The sequence below is a fragment of the Ictalurus furcatus genome, chromosome 6 (genome assembly GCF_023375685.1).
Source record: "Ictalurus furcatus strain D&B chromosome 6, Billie_1.0, whole genome shotgun sequence".
Lineage (NCBI taxonomy): Eukaryota > Metazoa > Chordata > Actinopteri > Siluriformes > Ictaluridae > Ictalurus > Ictalurus furcatus.
In genome coordinates, this window is record NC_071260.1 from 17,137,088 (window position 1) to 17,153,876 (window position 16,789).

General features: G+C 38.3%; 2 protein-coding genes across 2 annotated transcripts; both read left to right on the plus strand.

Moving 5' to 3' along the window:
* Positions 1–25: 25 nt before the first annotated feature.
* On the plus strand, positions 26–7,118 carry asmtl (acetylserotonin O-methyltransferase-like). The gene is made up of 14 exons (XM_053626768.1): positions 26–261; positions 404–511; positions 588–719; positions 846–893; positions 976–1,040; positions 1,163–1,227; positions 1,305–1,413; positions 1,827–2,181; positions 2,985–3,156; positions 3,321–3,505; positions 3,616–3,748; positions 3,887–4,027; positions 4,679–4,801; positions 5,949–7,118. Exons 1-14 carry the CDS (start codon positions 169–171, stop codon positions 6,161–6,163), a joined length of 1,944 nt encoding a protein of 647 aa, XP_053482743.1. The 5' UTR covers positions 26–168; the 3' UTR covers positions 6,164–7,118.
* A 99-nt stretch (positions 7,119–7,217) lies between these two features.
* slc25a6 (solute carrier family 25 member 6) lies at positions 7,218–12,079 on the plus strand. Its single transcript, XM_053626769.1, has 4 exons — positions 7,218–7,700; positions 10,083–10,572; positions 10,668–10,808; positions 10,981–12,079. The coding sequence occupies exons 1-4, from the start codon at positions 7,590–7,592 to the stop codon at positions 11,136–11,138; spliced, it is 900 nt and encodes a 299-aa protein (XP_053482744.1). The 5' UTR covers positions 7,218–7,589; the 3' UTR covers positions 11,139–12,079.
* Positions 12,080–16,789: the final 4,710 nt, after the last annotated feature.

The window sequence follows — 16,789 nt, forward strand, 5'->3', positions numbered from 1 at the left end:
GTTGATTAGCTCAATCAGGTGTGCTGGGAGATATGAGAGCACTAAAATGTGCAGGACAGGGAGTACCCCAGAACTAGAGTTGGGAATTTGTGCTGCAGATGAAATGTATGTTTTTTGGTGAATGGTTTTTTGTCTCCCCTGGTGGTGGATCACTGGTTTAGCGCCTCAATGCTAGTGCGCATGCGTAAGCACGCTCCGCCCACATCGTTCCGGGTGAATTTCGTGGTGGACTCGAAAAAGTGCAGGACAGACGTGTTGCAGGTAAATAACGAAAACGGGAAAGACTGCTTCTTGCTTTTGATATTATGTTAAAGTTAGAGTATTTATTCCCCCCACTATGACAGGCATTGTATGAATATAAAATTCTTAGAGCTCTCAGTGACTGTTCTGGTTCTTATGTTAGACCTCTAAAGACAAAATGCTGTTGCACCCAGTCATATCCAAGCTACGTGGCAAACTTGTTGTTCTGGCCAGTGCTTCTCCGAGGCGACAAGAGATTTTGACCAACGCGGTAAGTTTTTAAAACAGTATCAAAGTAAATAATATAGTAATGATCAAGAATAACGATGCATTCTGTTTCTGTGCAGGGTTTACAGTTTGAAGTGGTGCCCTCCTGGTTTAAAGAGACTTTGGACAAAGCCTTGTTTAAAACGCCCTATGAATACGCAGTGGAAACGGCAAAGCATAAGGCCCTGGAAGTGGCTCAGAGAATGCCAATTGTGAGTCTGTTATTCCTGTTCACAAAATTAGACCCCAGTTTTGTTTTTTTTAATTTCAGGTTGGAGTTGTCACTTGTTTAAGTGTTTTTGTGTATGTGTGTCTAACTTCACATATCCTGGGTGTAGAAACACCTGAAAAAACCAGATATAGTGATTGGGGCAGACACTGTAGTGGTAAGTAAGGGTTTGTTCTGATAAATAAAATTTGATGAATGATTGTATAAACTTCCTAGTAATTGTGTTTTCCTGTTTCCAGACAGTGGATGGTTTAATTCTGGAGAAGCCTGTGGATAAGCAAGATGCCTACTGCATGCTGTCTAGGTGCTTTTGGCCTTTACATCTAAAAAGATAGATGTAAAAATGTATTGTACATTTGTAATATCTGTTTTATAGTATGTCTTAAATGACTATGCTTTTTTAAAAATTCTACACATGTATTGCAGATTGAGTGGAAAAGAGCACAGCGTATTTACAGGAGTGGTCATAGTCCTCTGTTGTGAAAGAGAGGGTATGTTCAGTTTAATCTGAATGTTTACCTGGATGGTATTTGACAAGGGGTCAGCTGATTTATTTATTTTATTTCAGGTGGAGAAACCGAGCACAAAGTGGTGGACTTCTATGAGGAGACGAAGGTGAAGTTTGCAGAGCTGTCCCAGGAGATGCTCTGGGAATATATTAACAGTGGAGAGCCCATGTAAGTTCATTTTATAGCTGCCATACTTGCTATTGATTGATACATTGTAGATTTAGTTTGGTAATAACAGGCTAAACAATGAACTTTGAATCTGTGCCCTTTAGTACAGTTCCATACTTTTGTTTGCTTTGACTTCTTGAATAAGATCAACACATCTAATATTTTGTTAGAATAACCTGGTTACAAGATATTGTTGGAACATGCTTTAATGGGTGTCAATGTCATGTAATTAACTAATTTACTGTCACTCTTTGCAAGAAAAATCCCCATACTTGTGTCATTTTATGTGACTGCTTTAATATTTAGCTGCTAAGACTTAATGCTCAACTACAATCATGTGTTTAGTTGAATTGTTAAAAACTATTTTCTGGCCAAGACCGTCTTTTGTCCAAACAATTCTGTATCTTTGACAGGGACAAGGCTGGTGGTTATGGAATCCAGGCTTTGGGTGGCATGCTGGTGGAATACGTGCAAGGAGATTTTCTAAACGTGGTGGGCTTCCCACTAAATCACTTCTGCAAACAGCTGGGAAAGATTTACCACAGCTCACCCGAGAGCCCTGCTTATAACATAAAGATAGCAGCAGTGTGTGATGGGCCATGTACTGCTGTCAGCTGCCTGTCTGAAAAAACTGTACGACCCGATAACAGCAACTTCAACAACTCTGACTCCGTGCACGATGTGGTGGGACCTGAGGGTACCAAGAGCAACACTGAGGGATTCCCCCACAGCATAGTGGAACTACTTGATGGATTTAAAGCGTCAAAGGTTTGTATTAATGTTGAAAGGTATACATGAAATTCATTTGAGGTTAGCATGTTTGAAAGGCAATAAAATGTTCCTGCAGTGACTATTTAATCTGTGTATAATCTGTTAAATCCATATCAGTTTTGAAATAAAAAACAGAAAAAAAAAATTGTTTACTGAATTTATGCATTTATTACCTTGCTTATGAAATTAATTTACAAAACATTTTTTTTTCATAAAATTGCAAAGCATTTTTTACACTGCATACACCTAATTTAACAAATAAACAAAAGAATATTGACACTAGCAGGTTGCCATCCACTTGTCCTTTCTTTCTCATGTTGTGGTCATGACAAAACTTGTGGACGAACGCTCATTGTTGAGCATTTCTCTACACTGATTTGAGGCAGATTGGCAAATATAGCGTGCATGCATTCCATTCCATCATCAAACATCTGAACTATGGCATCCACATTTGGCTCCAATGATGCCATCTTTCCGATGTCTTTTAGCTATTTTCCCCCTTGTCTTCCTTGGTAAAATGCTCCTATCAATCTCTGCTGGTTTTCTATGAAAGTGTAGATGAAGTAAGTTTAAAAAAAGGTGCCTTTTTAAATGTTCATTTTTCACATTTCTTATTTAACTGAATAGAAAATGGAATATGAGAAAATTCTGAAATTTCAGGTTTTATTTCTGCAAAACGTTACGTGCTTGTTTTGTTTTGTTTTGTTTTCTTTAAAAAAAAAAAAGAAAAAAAAATTCAAAACGGACTTGGATTGAACAGATGATACATGGCTTCTAATTCTTGCTGTGCTTTCTACCAGACTTTGTTCACAGCATCCAAGTTGGGTGTGTTTGATGTTCTGAGTGATTCTGGCCTTACAGTGGAGGAAGTAGCCAATCGAATTGATGCCTCATTGCTGGGCACTGAAAGATTACTGGATGCTGCTGTATCCTTAGGGCTACTACATAAGCTCAAATGTGAAAACGAGCCTGGTGAGTCTTGGAAAACTAGGTTAATAATAAATTTAAAATAAATTTTTTGCTCTTGGCATATGCTCTATTAGATTTACCTGTGAATCTAAGTAAAGACACTGTGTTGTCATGTTGCAGCAATGAATGCTGTTTGTGCTGATTATATTGTGTACATTCTCTGTCAGTGTATAGGAACACAGAGCAGGCCAGACACTTCCTGGTATCAGACAGCCCCCTGTCTCTGCATGCGTACATCCTGCACTGCAACGACATGATCTGGCCACTCTTCACCCACCTAGAGAGTGCTGTGAGGGAGGGAACAAATCAGCATGAGAGGACTCTTGGGAAGAAGCCTGAAAATGTGATTCAGGTAAATGATATTGAGGCTGATGATGCAATATATAATAATATAGTACAGTATGGATTACAGCACAACAGAATACAAAATATGCATTTTTGTATTTCCCTTTCTTGTTAAAGGATGTGAATTCAAAAAAAGATGACGTGATGAGGCACTTTATGAATGCCATGCACAGCATTGCTAATGTGACTGGAAAAGATGTGGCCACAGCATTCAATCTATCTCGTTTCAGAACAGCCTGTGATGTCGGAGGTGGCTGTTTTGCATATATATTTTACAGTTGAAATATTGTTATAATGATTATAAAAGATGATATTGCATTCCTGCCATTCAGATGTTAGTCACACTAAGGATTTGGTGCCATTGTATTTCTGTATTTTATTTTCACAGGCTGTACTGGTGCCATGGCCTATGAGTTCACCAAAGCCCATCCAGAACTGTCTGTAATTGTTTTTGACTTGCCAGCAGTTATTGAAATGAGAAGGCACTTCCAATCTAAAGACCAGGATAGCAGAGTGTCATTTGTTGCAGGTCAGTGCAAATGTTTGCATACCCGAAATATTTTACACCAATAAGACATTTATTGAGTCATATTTGACTGATGTAAAAACAGTTTGTAGCAGAAATGATCCAATAGTGTAAGCTAACAAAATAGTAGTATCTTAAGAAAATATGGAAATAAACGAAAATCCTACTTCAAAGATATGCATTTCCCTTTCTGGATGTGATACAATTAATCTCTAATAACCACTTTCCAGCCCTTGGCTTTATACTTGCCTCCAATTTCTTTAATATTCTCTGTATAACTTCCCAAAATTTCCCCATATTCTTCCTGACATGTCTAGTTCAGCTTAAGGCCAATCTTTGCCCAGTATTGTTGACTTCTCTGCCTGTTGATCTTGATTTTTAGCTTATGTTTTGGATTGTTTTCTTGTTTCTTATTTCTTACATTTCATGAAATTTAATTTCATGTTTAATTTCTTGGAATTCTCCTAGTTTGTATTTAAATTGTTAAATAGAGGTCCATTTTCTAGGTTTAAAAAAAAAAATATATCCAGAAACCATGTGGAATGCAATCCTTTGAAAATGTGTTCGTTATTAAGGTTTTTTTTTAAGTTGCATCAAAGTTATATCATGTTACTGATATTAAAATACTTTCACTGTCTGTTTTTGTGGGATTAGGAGATTTCTTCAAAGATGACCTACCCAAAGCAGACCTCTATATTCTCGCACGAATTCTCCATGATTGGTCTGATGAGAAAGTACATGAGCTGTTGAGTAAATTGTCTGAGACATGCACTCCAGGTAAGAACATTTTGACCATTATGTCAGAATTATGTCAGAAATGCTGTATTATTAGCATTAATTAGCATTATGAACACTAAGTATTACCATAAAGTTGGTTTGGAAAGTATTCAGAGCCACCACCATATTTAACCATGGGCATGAGGTACTTTTCCATATGGCTACCTCTCTGTGTGCACCAAAAACACCTCTGGTGTTTATTACAAAAAAGCTCTATTTTGGTTTCATCTGACCATAGAACCCGATCCCATTCGAAGTTCCTGTAGTGTCTGTCAGACTGAAGACGCTTGTATTTGTTTTTGGCTGAGAGTAGAGGCTTTTTTCTTGAAACCCTTCCAAACAACTTGTGGTGATGTACGTGACTTCAGATTGTAGTTTTGGAGATTTTCTGACCACAAGATGCAACTAACTTCTGCAATTCTCCTGCTGTGATTCATGGAGATTTTTTTGGCCACTCAAACCATCCTCTTCACAGTGCTTTGAGACAGTATAGACACATCCAGTTTCAGGATGATTCATAACATTTCCAGTTGACTGGAACTTCTTAATTATTGCTCTGATGGTGGAAATGGGCATTTTCAATGCCTGTGCTATTTTCTTATAGCCACTTCCCATTTTGTGAAGCTCAACAACCTTTTGCCGCACATCACAGCTATATTCCTTGGTCTTACCCGAAACATTTTTGAAATATCAGTGGGAATATTCTTAAAATATATTATTCTCATATGAATTCATAGGAGTGCCAATAATTGTTGCACACATATTTAACAAAGATAGTTTATTTTTTATAAACCTGTTATGTTTGCAATTGTTTGATGTACATGAGAGCAGAGTATTTTTGAACAAATAAAGACAATTTTTTTTTACATATTGCTTATATTTACCAAAGGTGCTAATATTAGTGGAGGACACTGTATATGAAACACTGGTCATTCTAAGTGAATAATAGGTTATGTTTTTTTAAATTGATTGACCTTAAATCAACATTTGAAATCGTTCACACACGGTCCACTGGGTCCAACTCTGTTAGCTTTATTTACAGTAGCTGATAATCTCTTAAGGATAGGAGAGGGTTGCAGCATTCCAAAGCTGTAGTACTGGTCATTCGTTAAGTAGAATGAACCATTTGTGTGTCACTGTGGTGCAGGCTGTGGTTTGCTGCTCTCAGAGATTCTGCTGGATGAGGAGAGGACCAGGCCAAGTCGAGCCCTGCTGCAGGCACTCAGCATGACTGAAGGGAGGCAGAGGAGTGCCACTGAGTACAGTAACTTAATGAAGAAGCATGGCTTCAGTCCTATACATACTCGATACACAGACAATCTACTAGATGCCATGCTGTTTGTGAAAGATGATCAAACATAACCAGTTTGTTCTTCTGTGGTTGCCTGAAAAGCTTAAAATGTACAAAACACTGACTACGTTTACATGGACAGCAGTAATTATTGACCTTATTCTGAATAAGACAATATTGTGATTAAGGTGTTTACATGAGTTGCTTTTAGAATATTCATTTCATGTTCCCGTTTTACATGTTATAGAACATAGATCCATTAATGGCACACGTCATTACGTCCCCACGCCCCGCCATCCAACATTTCCTCCAGAATTTCACGTATTAACATACAGTTCATCTTCGTCATGATACCATATACAGTTTTGGGTGTTTCAGTTTTAATTTCATGAAAGCTTCAAGTGCAGTTAATTATTTGTCATGCTTTACGTGCAAATAGTCGACTGCTTGAAGCCATGGGCTATGTCCGAAACTGCGTACTTACCTACTATATAGTAACTGAAAAACATGTATCTCGGCTACTATACAGTAGGTAAGTACGTGGTTTCGGACGCAGCCGTGCTCTCTTGTTTGCTGTAAAACGGTTGAGCACTGCCGTGTGTACGTGTGCTGTCGCAAAATATGTTGAAAACTCCCACACAACATTAATAGTGTGATTAAGGTGTTTACATGCCTGTAACGCACTTCGATAATGCGACTAAAATAGGAATACCTCACGTGTCTTAATTTTATTTGTGTTTACTTCGAGTATGACCTTAGTCGGATTAAGGTAATCAATAATTGCTGTTTACATGGTAGTTTCTTAGAGTATTGTCTTAATCGGGTTAATATCGGATTATTGTTGTCCATGTAAACGTACTGACTAGGAATTTTTATACTATATGGCAACTTTTAACTGTCCAGGAATTTATTAATTGTCAATTAAATGTTTCAGGCTGTCTCCTGTACATCTGTAAATAATTATTAATTTCTTAAAGATATAAGATGTATCTCATCCAATAATTAAATAAAAGTGACTTGTACAAAGGTGTCTTACTTTTTCAGTGTCCACAGAAGCTACTTGACACGTCAAATACATGTCATTATCTAATCACTGTGTTGTAGACTGGCTGGTAATGTTAATGTGCCAATTTGATCAGCTTGGCCTGTTTGGCAGCTGGTAGTTGGTCAGACCAGGCTGGATATTTCAGCAGGGTATTCTCATAATTCAGTGTTGTACAGGAAAAACCTTTAAATGCCGTATTAGCATTCAGTCAGCAAATGGGGGCGAAGTGGCATCTTTGTAGTATTTGGTTTTGGGGGTCATATTTTCAAAAGGCGTCCATAAAATGGAAGCATGGCAATGTAAGCAAGGATGCTAGTGCGGATCTGAAGTCGCGGGTAAGTTCTCGCGATAAGTGATGCTGCACCTGCGCGGATGCTCGGAGACTCTGCAGTTGAACAAGTCACCATCCATTCGCCTGTTAAAGCCTACGTCTCAGTTGAACACAAGGTGCAATGGCTGACGCCGCGATATCATTTGCAAAAGACTTTCTAGCCGGCGGAGTTGCGGCTGCGATTTCTAAAACCGCCGTCGCGCCAATCGAGAGAGTGAAACTGCTCCTGCAGGTGAGAAGAACCTTCTGTTCCCACCTCTCCGTGATGGCACGTTAGAGGGGCTCTTGTAGTTACTGTTATTTAAGAAATAAAAGTTCTTTATTAATTAATTCATTTTGTTTTAATCGCAGCTTTAAATAGCTGTAGTAGTGAATGAATTGGACATGTGAGTAGTTCCTGCAGCCCGGTGTGACTTTATCCTTGAGAGGCCATGTTGGAGTCTCCTACAGCATCCCTGCAGCCTGAGCAGCGCATTGCATTGACACATGACACGCTGTATCTGTGTTGTGCTACACAGAATATACACGTACGCTTTGGTTGTGTAGATGTAGGTCTAAAAGACGCGTTGCTACAGAATGGTAGCCCATCTGCAGCATTTACTGATTCCCCTACCATGAAGTGCACGGCTACTCTTTTTTAAGCTTGTGACGGTGACTGTAACCGAGTAAAATGAATCAACTCCGTACTGATTCAAACATTCGAAGCCTGGCTCACGCAGAGATATGCTGTGTAAAGTGAGAGCGGATGAAAGGGAAATGTTACATTTCTGATACTTTCTGCCTTCTTTAAAGCGCACCTGTTAAGGTTTTGAAACGTGGCTAATTTTGTTTTAGAGGTCTCATCCAATAGATTTACATGCATCCAATGTAAAAAAAAAAAAAAACAACAACAAAAAAACACTTTAATGTGCTCATAATTTAAATTGAAGCATTACCTCCCCGCCAGTGTCAAAAACGACTCCTTAAATGATCCGTTCTAAAGGATTCATTCGATACTCCTCCTTTCAGAGAGCATACTCTGCTCTGATTGGTCAGATGTCCTAGTCTGTTGTGATTGGTCTACCGCTGTCAGCATGTGTTGAAAAGGAAACGCCCACTACCATAACGAGTATCCTCCATCTGTTCTGGAGCAGCCAATGAAGACCAGAGGCAGGACTTTTTGTTACAAACCTATGTAGGTTTGTGCAGGAAGTAAGTCTGGAATTAGTAATGACTCTTTCAGCTGTTCAGAATCGATTCCTTCTTTTGGGAGTTAATAACTCCGTTTGTCATACACTTTGATTTTTGAAACTTTGCAGACGTTTTTACATTCACAAACAGCTATATAACACACTACATGAAGGGTAATATTTGAAAAAACATAATAGGTGCACTTTAAGTTAGATGTGTGATTTTTTTTTTCATTATAAAGACATAAGCTCTGCCTATTTGTTCACATTATTTAGCAACTACTGCTGACATTGTGTCCTACAAATGAAGCCTGTTGTGTTGACTATAGGCTGCAGTGTTCTTTTAGGTCAGTGTTGCCAACTCTACATGCTAAAAAGTCGTTAGAAGTCTCTATTTTAGGTCATATCCACAATATTTTGTATATCGATTTAATCCTCATAATCACTTCACATGTCAAAATGTGAATACAAGAATACAATTTGAAGTATTTTCTGAAGACATAGAATAGCATAGAACAGCATTTCAAAACAGAAAATAATATATTATAAATTATTTCTTATAAAAAGAAGTCTTTGGTCATGACACCACAAATTATTTATGTGTGTAGATATCAAGTATTATGCATTTACAAAATACTATAATTTTCATCAAGAATGCAGACAAAAAGAAGCACTGGTAGTGAGTAGGTGGGGACAGAGACATGACGGAAAGGATGGAATAATTTACAACTTTTATTAGTTGTAAATATAGCCAAGAAGAGAATTTAAAGACTTGGGGAAACAATTGTGATAAGTGATTGGTTGTTGGGAACAATGGTGATCAGTGATTGGTCATTGGGAACAATGGTGATCAGTGATTGGTCATTGGGAACAATGGTGATCAGTGATTGGTTGTTGGGAACACTGGTGATCAGTGATTGGTCGTTGGCTCATACATGCACAACTCAGTCAGGCATTACACACCTGTGTTGAATCGCCTGAACCAACTCTCTCAACTTGTATTACCAGCAGCTGTGATGTGAGCTGAAGAAGTGTATTGAGTGCAGAACAGTTGGAATGTCTGGAAAAAATGTCAAGATGTGTTGCTAGGCTTTATTATTATATATATATATTTTTAAATAAAGTGGCTATAGGGGCCCCCAGATCTACCTCCAGTGAGTTTTGATCCAAAGGAGCTATTAAATGAATAATTAATTCACAGTCGAAAATTGTTGGCCATGTATATCTGTGCTTCATCAGGTTCACACTAATTGGGACCCTTGTCTGAAAAAAATAATAATACAGTTAATTGCAAATATAAAATATAATGGGTCCGTTATTCCAAAAACATTCTCATTCTCTCTCTCTCTCTCTCTCTCTCTCTCTCTCTCACTCTCACTCTCTTTCTGTCTCTCTCTCTCTGGCAAAATTCTTGATGTTGTTGACTTACCCATTTCACTGTGCAGGTACAACATGCCAGCAAGCAAATCACCGCTGACAAACAGTACAAAGGAATTATCGACTGTGTCGTGAGGATTCCCAAAGAGCAAGGCTTTGCCTCCTTCTGGCGTGGCAATCTAGCCAATGTCATCCGTTACTTCCCCACCCAAGCCCTCAACTTTGCCTTTAAGGACAAGTATAAGATGATCTTCTTGGGTGATGTTGACAAGCACACTCAATTCTGGCGCTATTTTGCTGGAAACCTTGCATCTGGAGGTGCAGCAGGAGCAACGTCTCTTTGTTTCGTTTATCCCCTCGATTTTGCCCGTACCCGTTTAGCAGCTGATGTTGGAAAAGCCTCCTCCTCCTCCAGAGAATTCACTGGCCTGGCTGACTGCCTGACTAAGATCTATAGGTCTGATGGATTGCGAGGCATGTATCAGGGCTTTAATGTGTCTGTTCAGGGCATCATCATCTACAGGGCAGCTTATTTTGGGGTCTATGACACAGCCAAAGGTAAAACGTCTCCACTATTAGCATGACAGATGTAAGCATTGTGTGTAGTGCTTGGTTATTTATGTGTATTGGATGTTGTGTGTGGTGGTGGACAGGCATGCTTCCTGACCCTAAGAACACCCACATAATGATAAGCTGGATGATTGCACAGAGCGTTACAGCAGTGGCTGGTGTGGTCTCTTACCCTTTTGACACCGTGAGGCGTCGCATGATGATGCAGTCTGGACGCAAAGGAGGTACAGCGCTCAAACATAACATTACACACACACACACACACACACACACACAGTAGTAATACTGAGAACGATAGACTATAACACTGTAGCTTGAAAAGATTGAGTGACTTCCACTGCTCCCCATAACAGGAGCAGTGATATGAGCTCAAGCCTTTGTGTTTTGTTCTTACAGCTGACATTATGTACACTGGGACGCTCGACTGCTGGAGGAAGATTGCACGCGATGAAGGCCCCAAAGCATTCTTCAAAGGAGCTTTGTCTAATGTTCTCAGAGGCATGGGAGGTGCTTTTGTGCTTGTGCTCTATGATGAATTCAAGAAATTTGTTTAATTATGCCTAGCAAGTAGTACGAATAATTAAAAAAAGTCATATAATAGATCGAATTGCTAAAGTTTGTCATGCTTTCCCCAAACATTGTTCTCTCTGCAGTGTGTAGCTACTGTATGGAAAAGGCCAGCATAAACCTGTGTAGCATTTATTTATATACTATGTGAATTAGTTTATATTAGTATGTACTAGAGTTGGGAATGTTATTGTTTTCTTGTTTATGAACATTTGTCACAGCTTGATTAAAAACAAGACTATGATCATGTATTAGGTTTTGACAGTATTTGTCAATGGACCAGGCTCTAATGTATGGCTAATATATAGCAACGGTTTATCTTCATTCCATAAAAAAGTGGGAAGAATTGCAACATGCTACTTAAGGTCTGTAATAACAAAAATATATAAGCAGATAAAGGATCAAATACCACAGAATTAAAATTTGAGCCATGAATTTTCTTTTCATTTCTGCCCAAACTTGTATAAGCATAGGCTTGGCTGGACCAGAGATGTATTCAACATGATGCTTTAATTCCCCTCTTTGCGAACTGGGGAATGATCAGCACAATAAACGACTCAGACTTTATTACTACAGAGCCAGAAAAATGGCCTTCACATTCAGAGCCTGGGTGACATGACAACAGCTTTTTTTGTGGAACCCTGCTAAAAGTATTTTCCTTCTCAAGCAATAAGGGAAGTCATGGATATTTTCATGGTGATTTTCTTGTCAGTATGTCAGGTTATGTCAGACTGATCTCGATTAATAAGATCCCATTATCAGGAATGTGTATGTCCACAAAGTACAGTGAAATGAGACATTGCCCATCATGTGAAATATATTATAATCAGACATTGAGAAACCACACTGCAGAAATGTTATTCTTGACTAAACAGCAGGAATGCTTGTAAACACAATAAAAGAAAATACCTCAGATGCTTAAATGGGTTTTTTTTTACATTACAAAAGTGTCCTTCTTGTCTTCAACATAAATAATCTAATGATGACATTAAAACACCTTTAATATTTCTATTTCAACCAAGTCTTATTTCCTAATTTTCCTAATATTCAAATACTTTTCATACATTCATATACACTCCAGAGATATATTATCAGTATGTGAATATTCTGAATATTGGTACTCTGTTACATTGGTATTATTATATAGTTTACTGAAAATAACATTGTGGTTTACCTGATACTGTAAATTGATCCACTATCCTCAGCATGATAGATGAATTTAATAATAATCTTGGGCTAAAAAATGAAACAGAACCATAATGGTTCCCTTGAACCAAAGTTTTTCAAAGAGTCTGTAATCAGTCTGGTCTGAAATCACAGCTGGCCACACTCAGTTGGTAATGTCTCCCAATTGTTTATCAACAGAAAGATTTTGCAAGTCTATGTAATGAAAACCACACAAGTCATGCAACGTATGTAGAGATCAAAGGCCAATGTCAATTACTGAAATGACTGCAAAACTGAGCAATCTTCTGTAATGTGAGCTGCCTTGTCTGACCCCCATCATACTGTACATGTCAGATAAATATTAAGTCATTTTCCTCCAGTGCAGCTCTAACAGCGGCTAGGGATTGCCAACCTGCAAGTAATTATAGTCCTAGTGTTAAGTGCTTTGATATTAAAATGACTGGTTTAAAACCATTAACTGTTCTCAGATAGCAGCAAATTTACAACTGCTTCCATATGTTTCTGGTATGGAAAACTGTGTATATGGATAGTATGTGACTTATCTGCTGTTTACTACAATAATCAGAAAGTTTTTTTTTTTTGCATCAACTACTTGTGAAAACACATAGTCTAGGCATTAAATCACAGATATATTTCATCCTTTCATATATACATGTAAATTTGCTGAAGGATTTTTGTCAGTTTGTTTACATTTATGCCAATGCCAGTGGCAAATTAAGTCGTTTATAAAATGGGTGCTGGGTTAGGTGGTGGAGTTACACTCAGTGCCCACATGATGGCACTGTTGAAAAGGAAATTGGCATATCAACGACCATATGACAGAAATCCGGCCTACTGACAAACACACCATTACAGTTCACAAGGAACTGGAGTATTCAGTTACATGTCTGAATCCTAAACATTTTAATAACGTTAATTCACCCCGACTATTCCTGGTTTGTAATTGAGTGAAGTGTCCCCATCTATCACATCTGTACAATGAATTTTAACTTTTGGCTGTAAAATTTGGCTAAATTAATAGGAATCTATAGTTTTCATATCTTTTAATCCTCGCACGTGAAAGAAGTAGGCTAGCATGAAGAAGATACTATTTGCTTATTCTAGTGTCTATGAACAATAAATTCTTTCTCCAAAACAAAGATGAAGTCTTCATTCAGTCACAGTTTACTATAACAGTGGTGTTTAAAATGTGTTTTAAATTGGCCCTGAAATGCCACCCTGGAATTAATTAGTTTTGAATCAGTTTGAATGTTGCAGAAAAACTGCTATTTATTCATGAATCAATATTCAACAATCAAGCGATAACGCCAGCAACTGTTCATAAATGAACCTTTTCTTTCTCATATTAATTTACATTTATGGCACTTGGCAGAACCCTTATCCACAGTGACTTACATGTATCTCATTTATACAACTGAGCAGTTGAGGGTTAAGGACCTTGCTCAAGGGCCCAGCAGTGGCGGCTTGGTAGTGCTGAGTTTTGAACTCACAATCTTCTGATCAATAGGCCAATGTTTTAACCAGTGCTGGAGGAGATGCCATAAAGCATGTATACACCTGTAGCAGTGATGGTCAAGGAGAAGTCATGGATGCTGGATCAAATTGACTGTTCGATCAAATCACAGTTTAAAACCTGCCCAATTGACTGCACATCATTTCAAACTGTGGGCAAATCTAAACTAAATATTGGTCTATATTAGCACAGTGTAAGGCCTATTTGTTTCTATGTTACCTAGATCAGGGGTGTCCACTGTTATCCGGAAAGGGCCGGTGTTGGTGCAGGTTTTCTTTCCAATCAAGCAGGAGCCACACCTGATTTCACCTGTTTAATCAGTTGATCTTAGCTTTCAATAGACTCAGGTGGGCTTCTACTTTTTTTGGAATGAAAACCTGCACCCACACCGGCCCTTTCCAGATAAGATTTGACACCCCTGATCTAGATAATGAATAGACCACTTATTACAGAAAAGGTAAAGGAAACACACAGCTACAACAAGATCTATCATCTTTCTTTAGAAAGACAATCAGGTCAGATAACTAGCACTATGCACTGAAATAAATGTAAATATTCAGTTAGGCTACTACATTCACAACCCATCCCCCACCAATACTACTACTGTTTTCTACAGGATACTGCACGATGTTCACTGTCACGTCAGTCTCCCTTCTTATAACAAGATAAGGAGTCTCTGAGATGCTTCTGGTTATATCTGGAAACATCTTGACAGCTGCTGAAATGCTTATCTGTAAGCAGGCCTACTTTGAAGTGAATTTCTTATCATTTAACTATCAGTCACTCCTCAACACTTTAGCAAAAAAAGTCACATGCTTCACAAGTGTCAGTTCCGCCCTTCTTTTCATTTATCTCTTTGCCTCACTGGTCAGTTAAGAGCCTAGTAAAGAATGTAATGTGCATTTTAGCCCCAAAAAATCTCCCACATATATTTTTCTCTACAGCACCAGATAGATCGGCACTGTATGTGCCTAAATGATAAAAATCTTTGAGAAAAAAAAAATGCCTCTAAAATTCCATGGTGAAGGGAAACAGTGGCTGGTGTGGTTTTGTCTGACAAACATGTTTATGTAAAAAAAAAAGTTCAGTGCCTCTGACCACACATACAAACTCCAGAGAGATTGTAACGATGACCTAAATGAGAAATTAACCAATTGTGAACTGGTCAAAAATAAAGCTTCACTGCTTTCATCATAACACAATACTGAGAATATTATTTGTACATTCTCACTAACCATCAGTTTGATCTTCAGGACATGTTACTTTTCGGAAAATAACACTGTTGCAGTTCAATCTTCGATAATAATGTGTGTTGATCATTTACTTAGGTCTGCTTTTATCTAAGAAGTGCAGACATTAATGTGCAGTTAATGAAAACATTTTTGAGACATAATAGAAATTTGTTAAATTACATGTGTTTGAGTTATGATTAATTTAAAAAGTCAGTCATTTTTATTTACTTACATGTCAAAAAATATATCTGTTCAGTGTCTGCTTGTTTAGGCTTTTAATGGCTAAACTGCTTGTTTAACTCTTCCAGAGATGGATGGGGGGTGGGGGGCGGTATCTTAGTGGCTTAGTGGTTTGCACATTTGTCTTGCACCTCCAGGGTTCAGTGATCGATTCCTGCCTCCACCCTGTACGCACGCTGGGGAGCACCGTGTTCTATGTTTACATGTTCCACCGTGCTTCAGCTGTTTCCTCCACGTACTCTGGTTTCCTCCCCAGAACAAAGACATGCAATATAGATTGATTGGCATCTCTAAATTGTTCATGATGTGTGTGTGATTGTGCCCTGTGATTGGCTGGCGGGGTTTCCCCAGCCTTGTGCCCCGAGTCCCGTGGGATAGTCTCCCAGTACAGAACAGTACAGAATATGTTACTCTGTGTAGGGTAAACAGTACAGAATATGTTACCCTGTGTAGGGTAAACAGTACAGAATATGTTACCCTGTGTAGGGTAAACAGTACAGAATATGTTACCCTGTGTAGGGTAAACAGTACAGAATATGTTACCCTGTGTAGGGTAAACAGTACAGAATATGTTACTCTGTGTAGGGTAAACAGTACAGAATATGTTACTCTGTGTAGGGTAAACAGTACAGAATACGTTACTCTGTGTAGGGTAAACAGTACAGAATACGTTACTCTGTGTAGGGTAAACAGTACAGAATACGTTACCCCGTGTAGGGTAAACAGTACAGAATACGTTACCCTGTGTAGGGTAAACAGTACAGAATACGTTACCCCGTGTAGGGTAAACAGTACAGAATACGTTACTCTGTGTAGGGTACTCTGTGTAGGGTAAACAGTACAGAATATGTTACCCTGTGTAGGGTAAACAGTACAGAATACGTTACCCCGTGTAGGGTAAACAGTACAGAATACGTTACTCTGTGTAGGGTAAACAGTACAGAATACGTTACCCCGTGTAGGGTAAACAGTACAGAATACGTTACTCTGTGTAGGGTAAACAGTACAGAATATGTTACTCTGTGTAGGGTAAACAGTACAGAATATGTTACCCCGTGTAGGGTAAACAGTACAGAATATGTTACTCTGTGTAGGGTAAACAGTACAGAATACGTTACTCTGTGTAGGGTAAACAGTACAGAATATGTTACTCTGTGTAGGTTAAACAGTACAGAATATGTTACCCTGTGTAGGGTAAACAGTACAGAATATGTTACTCTGTGTAGGGTAAACAGTACAGAATATGTTACTCTGTGTAGGGTAAACAGTACAGAAAATGGATGAATGAAAACCACATCAAATTATTTGCTGTTAAAAAATACACAGTGTATGAATGCGACAGACATCATGTTAGAGATGGCTCCACATTATTCTTATTACCATTGATGAGACCTTGTGCAGTGCTCAGCCTTAATAGTTTCACTGTTGAACAATTGATGAATATTAAATTTTAGCCCTAATCTTA